This window comes from the organism of the source record quoted next, unplaced genomic scaffold (genome assembly GCF_019419815.1).
Source record: "Pyrus x bretschneideri cultivar Hongxiangsu unplaced genomic scaffold, Pyrus_bretschneideri_v1 Contig34, whole genome shotgun sequence".
Lineage (NCBI taxonomy): Eukaryota > Viridiplantae > Streptophyta > Magnoliopsida > Rosales > Rosaceae > Pyrus > Pyrus x bretschneideri.
In genome coordinates, this window is record NW_025999657.1 from 804,996 (window position 1) to 825,136 (window position 20,141).

The window sequence follows — 20,141 nt, forward strand, 5'->3', positions numbered from 1 at the left end:
GCTAACACACACTCGTTCTTAATTCTTACACTTCTCTCAATTTTTTGTCGTTAGATCGAGTGAATTGAAGAAGACGAATGACAAAAAATTAACAAGAGTGTGGAAGGTAAAAATAGATGTGTGAATAACATTATTCTTTAGAAAACACACACTCTAGGAACGGCCGCTTCTGCTTTCCGCCCGATTTTGCTTTTCCATTGGATTGCATGGTGGGGATTGTACTTAATCCACTCTCCTACTTCCTTAGCGTGGATAGTATCATTTGTAAAACAAAAAACAAAAAAAAAACAAAGAAACAGTAGCCGTAGGATCTATTTTAATGAGATTTTGCGGCTGGGATTAACTATGAGTTATAACCAGACATGTAGCTCTGAGGAACACAGACACCCATCCTTCATCCCTAAATTGTCAAATCCCTAACCCTAAACCCCCAATTCCTTCCCTTTCCTCTCAATCTCAGCGTAATTGAGCTTAATTTCGTGTCGAGGGTCCGAAAAGAAAATGGAAGGATTAGAAGTGAAATGGAAGAAACAGGCACATTGATGGTGGTCTCAATCCCTTCACTACGTTCATCTCATTCCGTCTCAACAGATTTATACAGCCATGGCCGTACTGCTATTCACCATGTTTTTGCTCTTACTGGGTATGTATGTATGTATATATGTATATTTGCAGTATAAATTTAGTTCTTGAACTTGTCTGTAATTTTAATTATTTTGATTTGTTTATATATTTTGTTGATGTAGTTAGGTTGTTGAAGCGCCCAAAAGCTAATACGATACTAGTGACTGGGCTTAGCGGCAGTCGCAAGACTGTGCTTTTCTATCAAATAAGCATTTTCGCAGCTTATTCAATTTTCTTCGTTAAATTAGTAACAGTATCATATGACTTAATGTGTAGTAGATAGAAAATAGATTCACCAATTGACCTGCTTTTCACAATCATTCGTTAGAGCTCACTAGTCTCATGCTTGGTCCATGATATGTAATGCAATATAATATTTATGTTAGGCCAATTAATAGGATAAAAATTGTGCAAGCTTTCTACGAATTGGTTTTGCGTATTGGATTGTTTTTCTGTCAACATTGTAAAATTGTCGTGCGTTTAAGATGTTATGTTGGTCCTTTGCTTATGTTGTATCCTTTGGTTTTCTTTTCCTTTTATATATTTTCCGTACTCAATGCTTGTTTCTAATATGATTTTATCTTGGTAGAAATTCTAAATGCTTTTTTGTTATGTTCTTTTTTCCCCCTGTTTTTGAGTTTCCTTGATGGCCTTTTATTACATTGCAATGTGGATCTTACTTTTGTGATATGACTTGATGCACATGCCAGTGTCGGGATGACTCTTTTCATCAAGGTATTGTCACGCCTATGGTCCTTCAAGCACTTGATGATGCTCACCCTTCTTTTCATTGTCCCTAACAGAATGGAAAGGTAAATCCTATTTATGTTATTGATGTTTCTGGGCATTCTCGCCTAGATGATTTCCTCCCTGAAGTTGCTGGTATAGTGTTTGTGGTCGATGCTGTGGAATTCTTACCAAATTGCCGTGCTGCTTCAGAGTAATATTTTCCCCCTTTTAGTACATAGCTAGAATGTGATATTGAACAATGACTATTTTTCCTTCAAGATTATGCTTACATCCATTTTTACCACTTGATGGTAAATAGTGCCAGCCCTACGGGTCTAAGGTCCTAGAGGTGATAAAAATGATCATAACAGACAGAGACATCCAAAATTTGGGATGTAAGCATATAGATGCTTACTTTGCATGAAACTCAAGTTTTTCACAGTAGAAGATGATGTTTGGAGTTTTATTTGCACCATGTACCTGTATGATATTTTGACCAAGGCGAGTGTGGTGAGGAAGAAAATTCCAGTTCTTATTCTTTGCAATAAGACAAACAAAGTGACGGCACATAGCAAGGAATTTATTCTAAAACAATTGGAGAAGGAAATGTAAGATTTGAATTGTTCTAACATCAGTGTCTTTTTTTTCTCTAATTGATCTTAAACTTGTAACGCAAGCTTTCAAATGGTGTTAATGAGATAACTATATTGTTCGTCTTTGTATCAGGAATATATTTTATATTGATAACATTTGGGTTTTCCGTAAATATATTGCTTCCAGTAACAGTTTTGCCGTGATTTTCTATTTAGCATCACATTCGGGACAAATTTTTCATTTAAATGCTACTCTTGTTTTTTTAACCCTTGTTTATGCAAGTGTTCATTGGCTCAATAATGCTCTGTGATGTTATGATTCATATTCATCCTATTTCTGATTCATATATCGAAACCCTAATATATTTGTGACATAACATCTTATAGTGACAAATTACGAGCATCAAGAAGTGCAATATCAACAGCTGATATTACTAGTTTACACTCGGAGCACTTGGAGAACGATTTGCATTTTCACAGTGTCAAAACAAAGTTACAGTTGGAGAAGCTTCTGGCCTTGGTGGTGAAATTTCCCAGGTGGAGCAATTTATCAGAGATAACATAAAGTCGTAGGATATTTGATCCCATTTCATGAATTTATTGTAATTTCTTGTAAGTTAAAAGATGTTCCAAGTGATTATGGCTCATTGCATTTGGGATGTTCACGCTGCTCGATTCTTAAATGATTTTTTAATCCCTTTTAATTGCATTTTTGCAATGTCTAGCCATCCTTGTTTTTAGTGCTAACCACACGTCCATTTTTACTTCTCACACACCCTTCTTAATTTTCGGCTATTGAATTGAATGAATTGAAAAAAATTAATGGCCAAAAATTAACAAGGGTGTGGGAGGTAAAAATTGATGTATGAATAGCACCATCCAACACAAAATATGTACAAAACAAAGTTTTGATAAAAAAAAAAAAAACTCATGGGGTAGTCTTTTGAAGACCTTCCGATTGTATAATAGGGACGTAAAAGTATCCATCAAGTGCTCAATGAAATCTTATTCGATAAAAACTCGGTAGGACTTGCTCTGCATCTGTTGACAGATTTGCTCGGAAGCTATAGATACATGTTGACAGGCTTACAACATTATTCGGCTGACGATTACAGAAGCCCCAAGTGCTTGACAAATTAGATCACTTAATAAATTGAAAAAGATTTTGCACATCTCACGTGTTATTTTCGTCTAAGAGAGAGATGGACTCAATCACATAGAGAAGGTATGGTTTCCTTTTTTTTTTTTTTTTATCCAAGAAAGAATGATTCGTGACTCCAAGTCATTTAAAAATAAAACCAAATAAGTCACCTATCATGTGCAGTTCTGCCTAAGTGTCATAACCTATTGTCTAAGCGCCTAGGCATTAATCGTGGGAACCTAAGCCCCTTTTGAGAACACCGAGTAGTAGTGGCCTGAAAGGTAATGGTGGTGGCAGCATGGGTGACAGCAGTAAAGAATGTGGTGGTGGTGGTAGTGGTGGTAACGGCAATGGTGGTGAGATGTAATGGTGATGGTGGCGACGGTGGGAAGGGTGATGGCAGTAGAGAATGTGGTGGTTGTGATGGCGGTGATGTTGGTCGAATATGGTGACAATGTGATGGTATCGAAGGTTGTGGTGGCAACAATAGTGATTCTATGATGGCCATGGCAAGGTGGCGGCGGCAGATGTACTTTTATTTCTTAAAACTTTAACTTTGTTTGTCACTTAGTAACACAATCTATTAGTATTCTTTCTCTCTTGTAAATGAAAGGCATTAGGTTTGTTACTCGTTGAAGGTGTATTTGAACAAATTTTATTATGTCTGGATCATTATGTTGCTTAGCCTAAGTCTCTCACCCTTTTAGTGTAATATATCTTTGTATTCGTAAAGAAAACAAAACATGAATGTTGTTATAGCCTGCATCATGAGGATCAATCATGATACGACAATAGAAGTTCAAAGGAACTTGCATAGACTAGTTTTATCTAGAACACATAACACCTTCTATAATTCGATCAAGAGTTCATTCTCTAAAGTGTGTATTTGATCAGTCAAGGATAATGTGAATAAATTAAGCCCGTTGCATGTTCTGTAAAGAAGTCATTTTGGACATGCTAGAGTTATAGCCTATGTCGTTGATATGAATCTCACTAAAACTTTGGAGGAGTTTGAGAAAGTTGACTTACACCCTAAGTCGAACTTTGAGATGAAGGATCTTGGGAAAACTTGTTCATGTCTTGGCATGAGGTTCGAGCATTGTTCTGATGGTATCCTAGTCACCAATCAAATTACCCATGATCATCTGTATGTGTTGACCCTAAAAACTACCAAGCATACGTGGCACAAAGGCCGAGTAATCAATAAGCTAACTACGTTCTTCAGTTGTGTGCAGGGTATGCCAACTCATTGGCCGAGCATGGCAAGGGAGTAAAATATGTTGACGTCACATTAGACGTGCTTGTGACTTCTTGATCTTGTGACTACGGCCGACGAAGGAACACGTCTCAGCCTTTGGGTTCTAGAGTCTAAAGACAAGGCTGCTAGTTCTGCGAAGTTCAATATCAAATTCGGCTTTCAATGTGCCGAATGTAGTAACATGTAACACCTCACTTCGCCGAGAAAGCTAATGAGATGACTTCTATCAATAAGGATTCGAAAATCCTTCTCGACCAAGACTTGGATAAATAACCAGTCGACCTCGACGCAGTGCTGTTTATCCAAACTGAAGGTGCTTCGCGGTCGACTGATTCTACGGCAACAGTGTTGTTTGTCTAAACTGAAGATGTCACCAGTTGTCTTCACAGTGCTGTTTATCCAAACTGAAGATGTGTTAGTGGAAAAAGAAAATAAAAATCTCAAGGTTTTTGAGAGGTTTCGCGTAGAGCGAGAGTTTGCGTAAGGCAGTTTGTGTGTTGAATTGGATATGCCTTCAAATGTTGCATGCGACTCTGTATTTATAATGGACGTCTTTCGCTTCCTGATAACTTTGTAGAGTCCAATTGCAATTCTAATTTGCAGAACTAAAGTTGATCCGCATCAAAAGCCAAGGCATATCCTTCAAATTAATCTGTGGGATTTGTTCTTGACCTTTCAAACCTAAAAAAAAGTTAGGCTTATCACATCACATTAGAAACCAAACCTATCTAGGCTTCTCCATAATCTTTACCAATGCATGCATCCTGATCCCTACAATACTTTGAATGGACAATAATCAGTTTGCAACACACCACTTGTCAATTAACCAAACTGATCCCACCCACACATTCACACGCCAAAACATCCAAATCAGCTTGAATTGTGCTGCCATGTTTCCAGTTGGAAATACATATCTCATCTTTTATAATAAGTTATTATTAAAAGATAATTACGATAAAACACCATAACATTATCCTTTAATAATAACAAAATGAATTATCTTCAATTTTCATCTGACAATGTCAAACTATGCTCACTCAACACCCTTGATTGCACGGGCCGATAGTGTAAATTTGGGTCCAAACAGTACGCTAGATCCAAAGTGACACCTTTGAAGAGGTTATGGAATCCAAAGTTCCATATTTGAGTACGATTGGAGTTTGTTGTACTTAGCTCGTTGCATTAGGCTGGACATCTCTTTCGATGCGCCTATATGCCACCATTAGGTTGGTGAAAGACGTTTTTTTTCTTATATCTTTATGGAACTACGAAATTTGGGCTTGTTTATCCCTAGCATCTCTAGATCTAGTCCCTGATCATTAGAGTGATGCTTGCCTTGTTAGTTATGTTGACACAGAGTTCCTTATCAAACTCTCACAAGGCACATTTTCAAAGACGTTTTATACCTTTATCGTTGGGAATACACCAATATTTTGGAGGTCCATTGAATAGAGCTTAGTTGCGATGTCTTCGAACCTTGATAAGCTTGCCGCGCCTCATTACGACGCTATGCCTCACTACGCCACATGTGAGTAGACACGGCTGAGAGCTCATGTTGAGTATGTTCGAAGCACTTGTATATTTTTATTCATCTTTGAGTCCCCACAATGATCGATGAAGACTATGCCATGTGTGTCAACCCAAGGAGACCATACCAAGCTTATGGCGTCTAAGAAGAGTGAAGTCAAGAAGATCTCATGTCAAGACAACCTTGCTGATCTCTATACAAAATCATGCCCGAAGTCCACCTTCCCGAAGTTTGTCGGAGGAGTTGGATTGCCTACACTATCTTATTTGCAACACTGGTAGTTTTAGGGGAGTTTCGTCGAACTTAGCTAAAGTATTTTGAGTGCACCCAGTTTGGGTTGGTCATAACCTCGACAACCTCGCCGTCCCTCTCTCAATATTTAATTACTCCAACCGTTTTTAATTTTTTTAATTGGAATTTTGTGGAGGAACATTATCCGTCCCCAGACCCCTGAGGAGGCAAATCGTGCCCGTTTCGTGCGCCGGTCTCCCTTTTGCCCACCTCCCCACCCTATTCTTCACCGGTCCCACCCACTGTCCGTACACAACACACAGACTCTTCTCTCTCTCTCTCTCTCTCTCTCTCTCTCATAAAAGCAGCAGCCTAGGGTTTTAAAGCCAACCATGGATGGAAATGGCTTCTGAAAAACCCTATCCAATAATCTTCACTTCTTTCTCATTACCCTAATTTCTCAATTCTATAATCAATTTCTTCAACGGCAATATGGGGGGCGCTGATAACAACAACGGCGACGAGATATCAGTGGCCGCCGGCGGACAACAGGCGGCTTCGGGTTCAAGTTCGGCTCTGGCGCCGGCACCCTTACTGAAATCCAACGCCCTGCCGCCGTTCCTGTGCAAGACGTACGACATGGTGGACGACCCGGCTACCGACCCGGTCGTGTCGTGGACCCCCACCAACAATAGCTTTGTGGTTTGGAAACCGCCGGAGTTCGCCAGGGACCTCCTTCCCAAGTACTTCAAGCACAATAACTTCTCTAGCTTTGTTAGGCAGTTGAACACCTACGTATGTCTCTCTCTCTCTCTCTCGCTCTCTATATACGTGTATATATTTCTCACTGTTTAAAAATATGCTTTAAATGGTGATTGATTTTGGTCAGTGATTGGTGGAGACAGAGATTGGTCTTATCTGGGGATTAGTGTTGTATACAGGTTACCCAAATGTGAACCAATTAGGCATATAATTGTGCCGAAAAGACCCTAGATTTTCTGGTTAAGTCTTTGGGTCAATGACTACGATACCCCATTTGGTTTCTAAGAGAATTCAGGGTAACATGTATGGAGTGTTGGGTTTTTTCTTTTATGTTTGTTCATCTTTGGGAGTTGAAGCTGTTGACTTTGGTTTTTTGTTTTCGGGCTACTAATACCACTTAAAAAATGTGCAATTTGAAAGTTTGATCTCACTTATTCCTGCATTTTCTCAGCAATCAGATGGAGCAGAAGTGGGATAAAAGGGAAAGAATGTGAGGGCTGATTACAAGGTTAATTATAAATGTAGATATTTTAAATATGTTTGTGGCATTTGCAATACTGACCCGGCTGAGGGCTAGCTGCTGATGATAGAGCAGGCGGATGTGTTTTTTAATGTTTTGTATAACTGATTGATTAAGAACATCTTAATGAGAATATTTCAACATCAAAACTGAGCCTGTTTGTTTATTTTTGAGTTGTACATTGTGCCAGTCTTTAAGTCTCTGACATGACCTTTTGACTGTCTGTTCTTGGAACTATGAAGTATTTAGTATGCTAGCTGCTATGTGATCTATGCATAGGCATACTGACTTACTGTCTTTTAAGTTTTCTAGTATCCTTGTAGTTTGGGTCGTAGTTTTCTCTACGCCTTGGTTATACGTCCTCTTTTTGGTCAGCAAATTGCTAATTGGATGCTTCATATGGTCATTCTGTCTTATGATAGCAAATATATTCGCTTACATGTGATGGCTAATGCATTTGACTCTAACTGAGTGTAACGACCACCACTGTGTGGCATTTTTCCATGGATGACTAGAATACTCCATTTGGTTGCTCAGAGAATTTAGGGTAATATGTATGGAGTGTTGGGATTGCTCTTTTGTGTTTTCTTTTTGGGGAGTCGAAGCTTTTGGTTTTGTTTTTTTTTTTTTGTTTTGTTTTCGGGCAATTATACCATTTAAAGAAATAAGAATGTGCGATTTGAAAGTTTGATCTCTCTTCTTCCTGCATTTTCTCAGCAACCAGATGGAGCAGAAGTGGGATAAAAGGGAAAGAAAGTGAGTGCATGATTACAAGGTTAATTATAAATGTAGATATTTTAAATATGTTTGTTGAATATGCAATCTGACCCGGCTGAGGGCTAGTCAAACCTTTATACAGGTGATGATAGAGCAGGCGGATATGTTTCTTTATGTTTGCTATTACTGATTGAATAAGAACATCATAGTCAGAATATTTTAACAGAAAATCTGTTGTTTTGGACAGTTTTGAGGTTCTAATTTCTCTGGGTCTGGAGCATCGAGCACGTATGGTGTTTGTGTATTTTGAGTTGTACTTTGTGCCAGTCATTAAGTTTCTAATGACCTTTTGACTGTCCTTGGAACCATGAAGTATTTGGTTTGCTAGCTTTTATTAGATCTATGACTTGGACATGCTAACTTACTTCCTTTTAAGGTTTCTAGTATCCTTGTAGGTTGGGTCATAATTCTGTCTACGCATTAGACTTGGTAACTAGCTAAGCTGTAAGCTTCATATGGTTATTCTGTCTTATGATAGCAAATATCTGCACTTGTGATGGCTAATTCATTTGGGCTCTAACAGAGTGTAATTGGGTTTGTAACGGCCATCACTGTGTGCCATGTTATTATGGTTGAAGATATCACTGTTGGTAGAAATACCACTATTTCTTTTACGGAAAGGTTGCTGGAAATATGGATACAAAATTACAAATAGAAAAGTGGTTAAAATTACAGACATCTGACTGTGATTTAAAAAAGGGATAATTCCTTTGTCTTTCTATGTGTTTACCTCATTCATTCTTATGCTTTTCCATCTCCCTATAGTGAAAGGAATTTGTTGCCTTTCTGGCTAGAAATGTGAGACAAGGGGTCTCATTTGTTGCCTTTCTGGCTAGAAATGTGAGACAAGGGGTCTCATACTTCATATCCTGTTTTATGGCTGTTTGATTAAGGTTGGTCTCTGGACCATGGTGACTTTGCGTGCAAAGCATGTAAGACATGTTTAGAAAGAACAATTAGATATTTGCCACCATGGCACTCATTGTTATTTTTATTGAGCCATATTTCAAATAGTATTCTATGAAAAGTTTAGTTCAAACTCAAAGATTATCTGTATACTGCATTCAAAATTGTTTGTATAGAAAATCAGAGATGCAAAACTTGTGAGCGTCTTCTTTCTCTATTCATCTCGATATGACTGCATTTAGGACATAGCCTGGAAATTTTCATTGTCTGTGGATGTGGAGAAATGTGACATCTATCTGTAAGACTCTTTTTGGTGCTTTTGGAGAGTTTACTTGCTAATGGTTTCGGTGGGGTGACTTAGACTCTGGCTATGAAACACTTTTGGTTCCTTACATGTCTAAGATGGTCATGTAGTGAGTCAAAGACTGCATGGAATAACTAACTCTATGAAGTTAGTTTTGGAACCTTTTTATGGTTTTGCTTTCCTGTGGACTAGACAGATTGGAAACTGAATTTCGGATAGGCTTCACATGGTAGGTTATCTTTTCTGAATGTGATCCTTAATAATGTATCCACATCTATTCTGAATCTGATCCTTAATAATGTATCCACATCTACTCTGAATCTGATCCTTAATAATGTATCCACATCTATTTATTTTTGTAACACTGAGTTACCTCTTCTGCTATCTCCGAATCAAATGGGGAAAGCATTGCAAGGCCAGATTCTTCAGAAAACATTGCTTGAGCAGGTTGTGTTGGCTGGTTTACATATTTTGTTCGTGGAGTGGATAATTGAGTTGTACTCTTCTGGTAGTATTGGGGGATGAAGGAACTCGTTCCTTAAAAATTTTGACATGAAGTTTCTAAATGTAGGGATTCAAGTTGAGTGAGAGTCCCTTCAGTTCACGTTGAGCTAGGTCGTGAAACCTTCTAATGTTAATTTTTTTTCTTTGCTTATTTTCGGGATACACTAAGTAGCCTAAAATAATTATTCTCTTCAACTACATTGATCAATTTGCATTTTTCATAAATGATAGGTGTTTGATCCATTGTCTTCATTAATGTTTGTCTGCTTATTCTGATATTGTTTTTGTTTTTTTCATTCCTTTGCTAAACCATGAAAAAATCCCTTCATTTTTTCTTTTTCCATCATGTTGATTGAACCGCTTCACTTTTATTCGAAAAGGGATTTAGGAAGGTTGATCCAGACCGCTGGGAGTTTGCTCATGAGGGATTTTTGAGGGGTCAGAAAGATCTCCTTAAGAGCATCAACCGGCGAAAACCTGCCCATGGACATAGTCATCAACAGCCACAGCCATCACATGGACAGAATTCAATAGGTGCGTGTGTAGAAGTTGGGAAGTTTGGCCTCGAGGAAGAGGTTGAGAGGCTAAAAAGGGACAAGAATGTGCTTATGCAGGAACTTATCAGGCTAAGGCAGCAGCAACAGTATACTGATAACCAGCTACAAACAATGTTGCAGCGTCTTCAGGGCATGGAGCAGCGGCAACAACAGATGGTGTCATTCCTTGCAAAGGCTATGCATAGCCCTGGTTTGTTCACTCAATTTGTACAGCAAAATGAGAGCAGTAGGCGCATAACTGAAGTCAACAAAAAACGGAGACTTAAGAAGGAAGGTATTGCTGAGAGCGAGCATTCTACTACTCCTGATGGACAGATTGTTAAGTATCAGCCTCCCATGAACGAAGCAGCAAAGGCAATGCTCAGGCAAATCATGAATAGAGATATATCTTCTCGGTTGGAATCTTCTAATAACAATTTTGATAACTTCCTTATTGGTGATGGTTCATCATTATCATCCAGTGCAGTAGACAGTGGGAGTTCTTCAAGCCGCACATCAGGAGTGACTCTTCAAGAGGTCCCGCTAACTTCAGGGCATGGCCTGCCTTCTGTAATTTCTGAAAAACATTCTTCTCCGCGGGTCACTAACTCTGGAACAGTTATGAGATCTATATTCTCAGATGTCAATGCCCTTGTCGGAGCACAAGAGTCCCCATCCGTTCCCATACCTCAGACAAATGTAATTATCCCGGAGCTATCTCAAATACCAGATATGCCACCCGAAGGCTTAGTGGATATTCCTGAAGAAAGCATGGCAGGTGAAGACACTGGTGTTGGATTTATTGAAAACATGGCATCTGAAGCAGGTGATGGATATATTGACCCCACTTCAGAGGTATTGAATGGGTCATTGGCGATAGACTTTGATATTATTTCCTCAGACATCGAAGCATTTCTAAAGGATTGGGATGATATTATACAAAACCCGGGGGCAGATGAAATGGATTCTACTTGTGCGGAAGTAGGATTGCGTATCGAAAATGAAGAGCAGCAGCCAACAGAGAATGGAGACAAAACCCAGAATATGGATAATCTGACTGAAAAAATGGGACTTCTTACATCAGATACCAAAGGGGTATGATCTTGTTTATATGCTAATGTACATAAGTCTCATCACTATCTAAACACCACAGACAACATACTAATGATCGTATTTTGATCTCGGGTCCCTTGTATGGCCCCACTGAAAACCAGCTGTACCTTCATCTGTATCAGTACATCTCGTTCTTTATTTTGCAAATCTTATGTGGCTAGAGTTTCTAGTTTCCATTTCCCTTTTGATTTTTTTATTCTTCTTGTCAGTGTTGATTGAAACTAGAGAAGGACATGCCGATTATGGAGGTTGATGTCCTGCTCCATGCAGAGTTAGAGACACCACCAGCCTTTTATTTGAAGCAATTGATCACTGAACGCTTTCTCTGCATTAGAACACTTCCAGAGTAGGAAGGCCTCCATGACAATTGGCAATTGAATCCCCTCCATTGAATAGTAACCGTCTTCAATGAACAGTAATTGCTTTTTGCATCTTTACCCTTAAACTGAGTGGTCATGACAATACACAATAAAATATTAGTATTTTTTATTTTATAAAATAATAAAAAATAATTTTAAATTTTAAATAGGATTTTTAACCAATCTCTTCACGTCATATGTCATTATCTGAAAGTAAAATTTTTGTAGATGGATCACGATAAGATTTTTAATCAATTCCGTTGCACGACATGTTCTTGATTGTTTAGAATCGTTGAAAATATTGAAATATGCTGAAAAGTGGGAGAAAATGATAAGGTATTTATAGAAAAAAAAATTATATATATATTTTTAAAATTTGTTTGAAATTTTTGGGATCTTTAATATTTTTTTTTAAATTTATTAACTTAATTAATCTGGACCGTTGGATTACAAAAAAAAAATATATTGAAATCCAACAATCCAGAATGTGACATGTGGCCCACCAAACATTTCAGATTTTTTTTCTTCTTTTTTCTTTTTTTTTTTTTTTTAAATTTTAAAAGCCTAAATACCTAGACCGTTGATCTGGAAATCAACGGTCCAAATTCAAAGGTAATTGAGTGGGCTAACATGCGAGTCCCATCATCTGAAAATGTGTCGGAGAAGCGCCCCACGCGCATGACGCAAATTTTTTTAGAACATGGTTAATGTCATGCTGACGTCAGCCTTGCATCAGTTCCCTTCAGGCGCTCAGGCCTTGAACTCCTGCCTGCCCTCTCCCATGGGCTCCCCCTTAGTCCAATTGCCCGAATGAGCTGGAGCTAGTTTGGGAGGGGATTGGGTTGCTTCAGATCCCTCTCCATTGGGCTAAAGAGCATGCTGGAAGTGCTCTTAACGTACTCGTTGGCTTGCTTTGTGTGTGCATGTTTTGTATTAGATTTTGAATTTAGTTGTGTTTCGCATCGGATTTTGATTCTAGATTGAAAAAAATTCAAATTTTGGTGTTGGTTTTGGTTGTGGATTTGGTTCAACATTGTTCGGTGTTTTGGTATATGCATTATTCTTCGAATTCCATGTTAATTTCATATTTATTTGTGATTTTTCTTTTCATTTGTAATTTAGGTTGTGATTTTTGTTTTGATTTTTTATAAAAAATGTCAGTGTTATAGTTGTTTCTCCTTGTCATTATAAATCGATTATAGTTTTGTGTTTGAGTGTTGGTGGTCTGTTTTCAATTTTGTGGCAATTCCATAGTCATCTGTCTGTTCCATTTTAGTGATTTAAATTGTTTTTATTTTTGTGTTTTGTTTTGACCGTTTGGGACCTACCGTTTTAGAGCATCTCCAATCAAAACGCCAAATGCAAAACATTTATACGGCAATTTGATGTTGCGAAAAAAACTTTCTATTCTAACCTCATATGTCAATCTTTTTATTTTATTTTATTGTTTTTGTAATATTTATGAATTGTTTATTAAAGAGCGTAAATACACATCAAACAAGCTACATATATGGTGGATCCCACTCTTACTCAATTTATAGAAGGATTTGGCATCAATCTCTTAAAATTATAATAGAAAACAAGTAACACAACATATCTTTAGGAGCACATAATGCCCGTGATTAAAAAATAATGTCCTTCGCACGTGCTCATGCAGGGAGGCTAGCATAAGATAATGGAACTGTCAAACAGTTGAGCATAAAACTTTATTCTTTACTTTTGGGTCAGATAGAACTTTCACTAAACACCAAACAGATGAATTTGAAACACGAATCAACTAAAACTAGGAGTTGGCGGAACCCCAATGACCATTTGTGATAAAAAGTAAAAGCCCAATAGTGTATTCAATTTTTGCCAACATTGCAATTCTCAGTATTGTATTTTGATTTCATATCAGATGCAACTGCATAGTAGTGACATTCGAGAGCTTGCCCCTTCGGGTTTGACACAACAACAGAACATTATCCCACTAAGTGGAGTCGGCTATATAAATCCTAGAATGACGACCAAATTGCTTTGCCTTCTCGTATATTGACTCATTTGCCAAACAGACAGAAGAAAACCCAAAATGTTTGTAGTCGTGTACCAAAGCAGCAATCCAGGAGCCCTCATACAAGTTAACATCATACATATGCAAGAACGCATTATCCTTCCTGGCTGAAAATCATTTTGGTGGTGCCATATTCCATTTATTTGATGCTTCCTTGTGCTTCTGGAGAAAACCGCCTGATTAAGAAAAAATAACAGCAAGTTACCAACCATTTGCTGTCACAATTCAAATACTGATGATCAAGCGAGCGTCACCAGAATGAAAATCACCAGCACAATTCAAACAGGCATGCGAAACTAACTTATTTCTGTTTTGGAAGAAACAAATTAATGATCCTAGCACAGGAAGTCATTTCCTAAGTTGTTGGTTCCAAAAATCAAGCATTCAACCCACCCAAATGAAATCCTCATATCCCCAGTAAAAAAAAAAATTATAGCCGATTGTCATCAGTGTCCAGAGGTTATCATCACCTCCATGCCTCTGCCGTCTCCAAAGTTAGAGGGATAATCGCAAGATGGGTTGGCAGATCAAGGGGTGGGGTGTGGGAGCAAGATCAGAGAACGGGAATCGGAGTTATGCTTCTATGACTACGCATTCTTTTATGGCATGCCGTGTTTTCTGGCAAGTGGTTTGTTGTGTTCACTACCTGCCCGCATTTCAAAATAAAGGACAACGGTGGATGTTCATTATCTCCTCTTGCACAAAATGGATGTCAGTGAATTGGAAGGTACTAAAAAGCAAACTATGATGAGAAAGATTCTAGAGTATGGCTTCCTTTCATTTCGTTTCAAGGTATAACTAGTTAGCTTCATAAGTGCTCCCAAAATCACAGATTTACAAAGAAAGGGTGTACATGTTAACATCTTCTTCCCAATGTATTATGAAACATACTATATCTTCTTACAACATGAACAAAGACCCTAGGTGGTATTCTGTTTAGAACTTGGAAGCACAAAAGTGGCTACGGGCATAGGATCTGGGAAGGGAAATGACTCTACATGGAAAGTCCTAATTTTGGGGCATCCAAAAAACATGCATAACCATTTCACTGCAAACTAGTAGGAACCAAAGAGGAAGTCAATTAAAAATAAGAATTTAGCAAGGAAATAGAAACAATAGCAGCAATGTAGCATGATTCCCAAAGCATCTGTAACCTAAATAGCACATTTTCAGTCTGTGAAAAACAGAGAGCTGCAAACAGTAGAGATTCATGGTGTACATGAAGCAAATTAATAAAATTTGAAACACATATAAAGACAGATTTTTTATTTTTTTTATTTTTTATTTTTTATGATTACAATGTCTACATGTTCTTTAATAATTACCATTTATTCCATAAACAAGCACAACTAAGGCATGCAGAGAAAATGAATACCATATGCGCACGATACTCAACAGAGAAAATGAACTGGGCATGCTGTACCAAAACAGTTAGCCACATCCAAGATTACTTTCTACATCAAAAGCTGCATAACCATTCAAGGCGGTTAATGCAAATTGCTTCAAACACTATGCTATAGGTGTTCAAATAACTGGCTCGAGCTGACCAAGTTGGTTCAGATACTCTACTTCCTGTGGGTTTGTTTCAGTTACAAATTTTGTGACATCCCACATCGCCCAAGGGAGTGATCCTTAGATGTATATTCCCATCCCTACCTAGCACGAGGCCTTTTGGGAGCTCACTGGCTTCGGGTTCCGTAGGAACTCTGAAGTTAAGCGAGAAGGGGGCTAGAGCAATCCCATGATGGGTGACCCACTGGGAAGTTGCTCGTGAGTTCCCAAAAACAAAACCGTGAGGGAATGGTAAGCTCAAAGCGGACAATATCGTGCTACGGTGGTGGAGCGGGCCTGGGAAGTGATCCGCCTCAGGCCGGGATGTGAAAATTGGTATCAGAGCCTAACCCTGGCCGCGTGTGTGCCGACGAGGAGGTCGGGCCCCTAAGGGGGGTGGATTGTGACATCCCACATCGCCCAGGGGAGTGATCCTTAAATGTATATTCCCATCCCTACCTAGCACGAGGCCTTTTGGGAGCTCACTGGCTTCGGGTTCCGTAGGAACTCCGAAGTTAAGCGAGAAGGGGGCTAGAGCAATCCCATGATGGGTGACCCACTGGGAAGTTGCTCGTGAGTTCCCAAAAACAAAACCGTGAGGGAATGGTAAGCCCAAAGCGGACAATATCGTGCTACGGTGGTGGAGCGGACCTGGGAAGTGATCCGCCTCAGGCCGGGATGTGACAAATTTAGTACGCGATCTATATGAAGTTAGTCGACTGTTGGGTGTTATGAAGCCAACAAAACCGATCCCATCGGACTATGTATTGAGTGCCAAATATGATTTCTAATCAACATGATGAGGACATGAGCATCAACTTTAGGTTTACTGTTGAAAGAGATGAAAAGAGAGAAAATGATCTAATCCCCTTTGTACGTATGCAAATTGACTGTACAGCTGTCCAAGTTTTCAAAGCATTTAAGTTCTAGTTTTGAAACCTCGTGGAAGAAACTAGATAAGGCGGGTCTTCTAAGAGTTACCAGCCCTACCAAACTGATATATATATATATATATAGTTACAGTACTCTAATTATGTTTTCACTGTAGTTGTGCTGAATGTCACGAGAAGCTGACACCATAAAAACCTACTGAATTTGAAGCACTTGGAATGAAACGCACTGAAAATCAAGGGCATTGTTGTTTTATTTTGTTCTTGATAAAAATTCAAAAGTTTGATACAGATGACACCAAACCCAGGCGCATAAAAGACGCGGTAAAATTCAACATCGAAACTTTGAATTATCTTGAACCAAAACTAGTTAGGAAGCATAACTAACAAACCTTGTCTTGATATAGGGATAACGCGATGGCGCGGCCCTTCGAACATCCAATTATCTTCTTCAAGGGATTTAACCACCTTGTTAAGTGCATCCATAAGATCGGATTTTATAACTGCAATGTCGAAAAGTAAACACTCAGATTTCGCATAAACTACACGCATTAAAACAAAACAAAACAAAAACAAACAAAGCAGAGATGCATTCAATGATCAATCGATTTCTTTGATGACAACAGAAACGAGAAACCAAAATCATGTAATCAAATATTTGAACCAGTAAAAGTGGAAACAAATAAACAAACAAACAATTGGAAAGTGAGATTGGAAAGCGAAAAGTGAGAGGAACGAACCAAGTAATGCTTCGTGTTTGCGATCTTGAATGGAAATGAGGTCGGAGGGGAAGAAGAGGTCGTCGGAGAGAGCGGCGGCGGCGGCAGGATTGGAATTGCTTCGTTCTCTTTCTCCGGCTATCGCTGTCGTCGATATCGACGAATGTGCCGGCGATGAATTCGAATTACTCATTCTCTCTGTCGCACAAGGAAGAGATTTGGAAATGTTTTTTTTCTTTTCCTTTTTTTTTGGAATTTCTGATAGAACGACCCTAAAATCCCTGAATTAAAAAGAAGTCAGTATCCAGTTTACTCACCATGATACGTGGTCCAATAAAATCCTAACACGTGTCCAGTTTGCCCAGCTTCTTCGACCTTTGTCCCTGCAAATCCGAAATGCCTTCTCTTCCTCCAACTTTGCCCTTCGTCGATCCCATCCCCGTCTAATCCTCCCTCCTCCGTCGACTCCGCCGTCGTCCCCTCCAACTTCTCTCCTCCTTCGCCTCCCTTCCTCTGCAAATCCTACCACCAGACCTGATAATACATGTGCTCTCCTCGGCGCCCTCCACTGTCCTCTCTCACCACCACCAGCCGCCGCCCCTCGACCGAATGAGATCTGAATCTAGCATGAAAGTAGAAACCATGAAGGCAAGAACATCCCAGCCATCAGCCACCGTTGCCTTCTCCAATTCCTTCCTTCTGGGATTTGTCTTGGTATTCTTCTCCGCCATTGGTTTCTGCACACATTCTTCTGCACATTATTCAACTCTTCAGGTCAGTGCTTGGTTTTCTCAGATTCCTCAATTTTTTACTTAATTTCATTGCAAATTTGTAATTATTACCAACATTTTATGAGATTTGTATCACATATATTTTTCGTTGGATGGAGGGAGAGAAGTTTTACAATTTTTTAGTGTTAAGAAATTTTGAGCTCTACATGTTCATGTTGTGTTGTTGCATAAGCATAGCCCCTCATGGATTACTCAATTGTAATCCGCCTTCATGTAATCCCCTACCTTTTAGATTTTTAAAACCATGAACAAAATCGATTCACCGTGAGTGCCTTCATGTAATCCACTGCTTAAAAAAAAAAAAAGAAAAAAAGAACCGAATGGAACGGAACAATGATGTAGGACAATACGAAGGGATAGAGAAATAGAAGACATCCGGACTCACTCCGGCCCTTGGCATCACACCAAAGGTGTATTGGAATCACTCCAATAGAAAATTTGGAAAAATTCCGGCATCACACCGGACTTCAGCATAACACCAAAGGTGCCTTGGAATCACTCCAAGGTTGTTGTGCCTCACACACAAGCAGTAACTCTAGGCTTCCTTGTTTTCACTAACAATCTGATTTCAAAAGCTTACAAAGTGGCCCCATTTATAGCATCTTTTGTCAAAGTTATCAGTCCCTTGCTTGTATATCTGTCGATTTACCATTGCAGTCCACTCTATATTCGTTGTATTTTCCGTTCGCGCATGTTTTGTATACTTGTCCTCTCTTTCTTCTATTTAGATACATATCATTTATGGCTTATAACCAGTGTCCTTGCATTTTTGTACTTTATTATTCTATGTTTATTTATTCTTCCTTTGCTAGCCTTTTTGTATGCATTGACGAGCAGATAAGAAAAGTAACACTATCATAAATTGTGAACTGCATCTTTGTGTCTGTAGGATTTCTCTAATGATTTTTATCCGTGATGTATGTTTTTTATTTTTCAGGCAGGAACGTCTGATTCAAACTATGATGGTGGTGGCTCTAATATTAGTGCCTTTTCTAGATTCAACAAGTATATTATGCAGTCTTACTACGAAAAATATGAAACCTTATTCGATTCAGATTTCGAAGATTTTGTAGCACAAGAGCTTCCTTTTGGTTTGTGTGAGGTGCTGCCACATGATCTGAGTTTTGTTGTTAGACCCTCAATCTTGCACCGCAATTTGATAGGCAGAGGTTCGCATCGTCATCTCACCTCATCCATTAGAGTTAACATCAAACGAGAGCCCATACATGAGCTACCAACTCACCATTGTGAGCTCATAATCATTGAGAGACTGCCATCTGGGGTATTTGCGGATCCATTTGAGCTTCAACATCTCCTTCAGCGTGGCGGTAAGTGTTCCTTCTTGTTTCTGCTCTACTCCCTCCGCACCACAAATGAAAACAAAATACTACACATTACCTGTTATCTAGAGATGTTGCACTAATTTTGTTTCTTGTATTTCTGATTTTCCATTTAATGCAGCATATAGCGCTATAGCTGTGTTTGGAGATGCGAATTTGGAACTGCCTTCATTTCTTTCCAATCGTACTGCTGTTGAGGTTCACATGGATATTGGTCATAATTTCTTGCTGAGGCACGACAAAGAGTCTAACATCAACATAGAGCTTCCATTGCATGCACGATATCCAGTAAGTGGAGAGGTTTTGAATTAAATTTGTAACTGTATCTGATTTCCCTGTGAAGATATTTTCACCTCGACAGGTTCTACATTCGTTCTGCATTTGCATATATGGTTTGAAATTGGGATGTTTGGCTTTTTTGGTCGTTAAAACTTTGAGGCATGTGTTGTGCGCTGAGGATTCTGAAACCTGATATATTCGTTATTTTGTATCATTTGACCTTGCTTTTTTTTCTTTTTCTGAATGCAGCCTCTAGATGAAAGCGGCTACTGGGAAGTCAAATTTGGTATGCCGGATTTGTTCATGCGTTGTAGCATGGAGGGAACTTCACAAAATCAAAGCTGTTTGTATAAGATGCCAGAGATCAATGGTTCTGAATTAGGATACGCTAAACTTGTCTGGAAAATCCCTTCTGGGATGAAGGCGCATGCTGGAATCGTATCCACTCTCACGTTCGTTGCAGCCTTAATTTCGGCTATTGCAATTGCTGCTACATCCATTTTTCATTCAGGCGTTGCTTCCGGCAAACATTTGAAAGAATCTTAATTCATTAAACATGTATGTTGCTTTACCGTCATTTAGCATTCATTTATATGAATTGGCTTTCATAACTTGCACCGAGTTCCCCTTTTCGAT

General features: G+C 38.8%; 3 protein-coding genes across 4 annotated transcripts; 2 read left to right on the forward strand and 1 right to left on the reverse strand.

Annotated features, from left to right (window-relative positions):
* The first annotated feature begins 5,993 nt into the window (after nt 1-5,993).
* Nucleotides 5,994-12,052, forward strand: LOC103960440 (heat shock factor protein HSF8). 2 transcript variants are annotated; one of them, XM_048591531.1, is made up of 3 exons: nt 5,994-6,899; nt 10,258-11,508; nt 11,736-12,052. In XM_048591531.1, the coding sequence occupies exons 1-3, from the start codon at nt 6,597-6,599 to the stop codon at nt 11,739-11,741; spliced, it is 1,560 nt and encodes a 519-aa protein (XP_048447488.1). In that variant the 5' UTR covers nt 5,994-6,596; the 3' UTR covers nt 11,742-12,052. The 2 variants fall into 2 exon arrangements, with proteins under 2 accessions (XP_048447488.1, XP_009371190.2); XM_009372915.3 differs by lacking the exon at nt 11,736-12,052 and having other exon boundaries at nt 5,997-6,899; nt 10,258-11,706.
* Nucleotides 12,053-13,675: 1,623 nt separating this feature from the next.
* On the reverse strand, nt 13,676-17,363 carry LOC103960438 (protein SAMBA). Its single transcript, XM_009372914.3, has 3 exons — nt 17,117-17,363; nt 16,769-16,879; nt 13,676-14,111 (listed from the first exon to the last, which is right to left on the reverse strand). Exons 1-3 carry the CDS (start codon nt 17,286-17,288, stop codon nt 14,050-14,052), a joined length of 345 nt encoding a protein of 114 aa, XP_009371189.1. The 5' UTR covers nt 17,289-17,363; the 3' UTR covers nt 13,676-14,049.
* Nucleotides 17,364-17,600: 237 nt separating this feature from the next.
* LOC103960436 (phosphatidylinositol-glycan biosynthesis class X protein) lies at nt 17,601-20,116 on the forward strand. The gene is made up of 4 exons (XM_009372912.3): nt 17,601-17,869; nt 18,824-19,214; nt 19,348-19,514; nt 19,755-20,116. The coding sequence occupies exons 1-4, from the start codon at nt 17,705-17,707 to the stop codon at nt 20,049-20,051; spliced, it is 1,020 nt and encodes a 339-aa protein (XP_009371187.2). The 5' UTR covers nt 17,601-17,704; the 3' UTR covers nt 20,052-20,116.
* The last annotated feature ends 25 nt before the right edge of the window (nt 20,117-20,141 follow it).

What these genes read in the sequence shown, in the direction of transcription:
- LOC103960436 (XM_009372912.3), top strand. Translation starts at nt 17,705, where the DNA reads ATGAGATCTGAATCTAGCATGAAAGTAGAAACCATGAAGGCAAGAACA. An exon ending in CACATTATTCAACTCTTCAG is followed by an intron (nt 17,870 to 18,823) that starts GTCAGTGCTTGG and finishes TTTATTTTTCAG; the next exon opens with GCAGGAACGTCTGATTCAAA. An exon ending in CATTGCATGCACGATATCCA is followed by an intron (nt 19,515 to 19,754) that starts GTAAGTGGAGAG and finishes TTCTGAATGCAG; the next exon opens with CCTCTAGATGAAAGCGGCTA.
- LOC103960440 (XM_048591531.1), top strand. Translation starts at nt 6,597, where the DNA reads ATGGGGGGCGCTGATAACAACAACGGCGACGAGATATCAGTGGCCGCC. An exon ending in TTAGGCAGTTGAACACCTAC is followed by an intron (nt 6,900 to 10,257) that starts GTATGTCTCTCT and finishes TTATTCGAAAAG; the next exon opens with GGATTTAGGAAGGTTGATCC.
- LOC103960438 (XM_009372914.3), bottom strand. Translation starts at nt 17,288, where the DNA reads ATGAGTAATTCGAATTCATCGCCGGCACATTCGTCGATATCGACGACA. An exon ending in CAAACACGAAGCATTACTTG is followed by an intron (nt 16,880 to 17,116) that starts GTTCGTTCCTCT and finishes TCGACATTGCAG; the next exon opens with TTATAAAATCCGATCTTATG. An exon ending in TATCCCTATATCAAGACAAG is followed by an intron (nt 14,112 to 16,768) that starts GTTTGTTAGTTA and finishes TTTCTTAATCAG; the next exon opens with GCGGTTTTCTCCAGAAGCAC.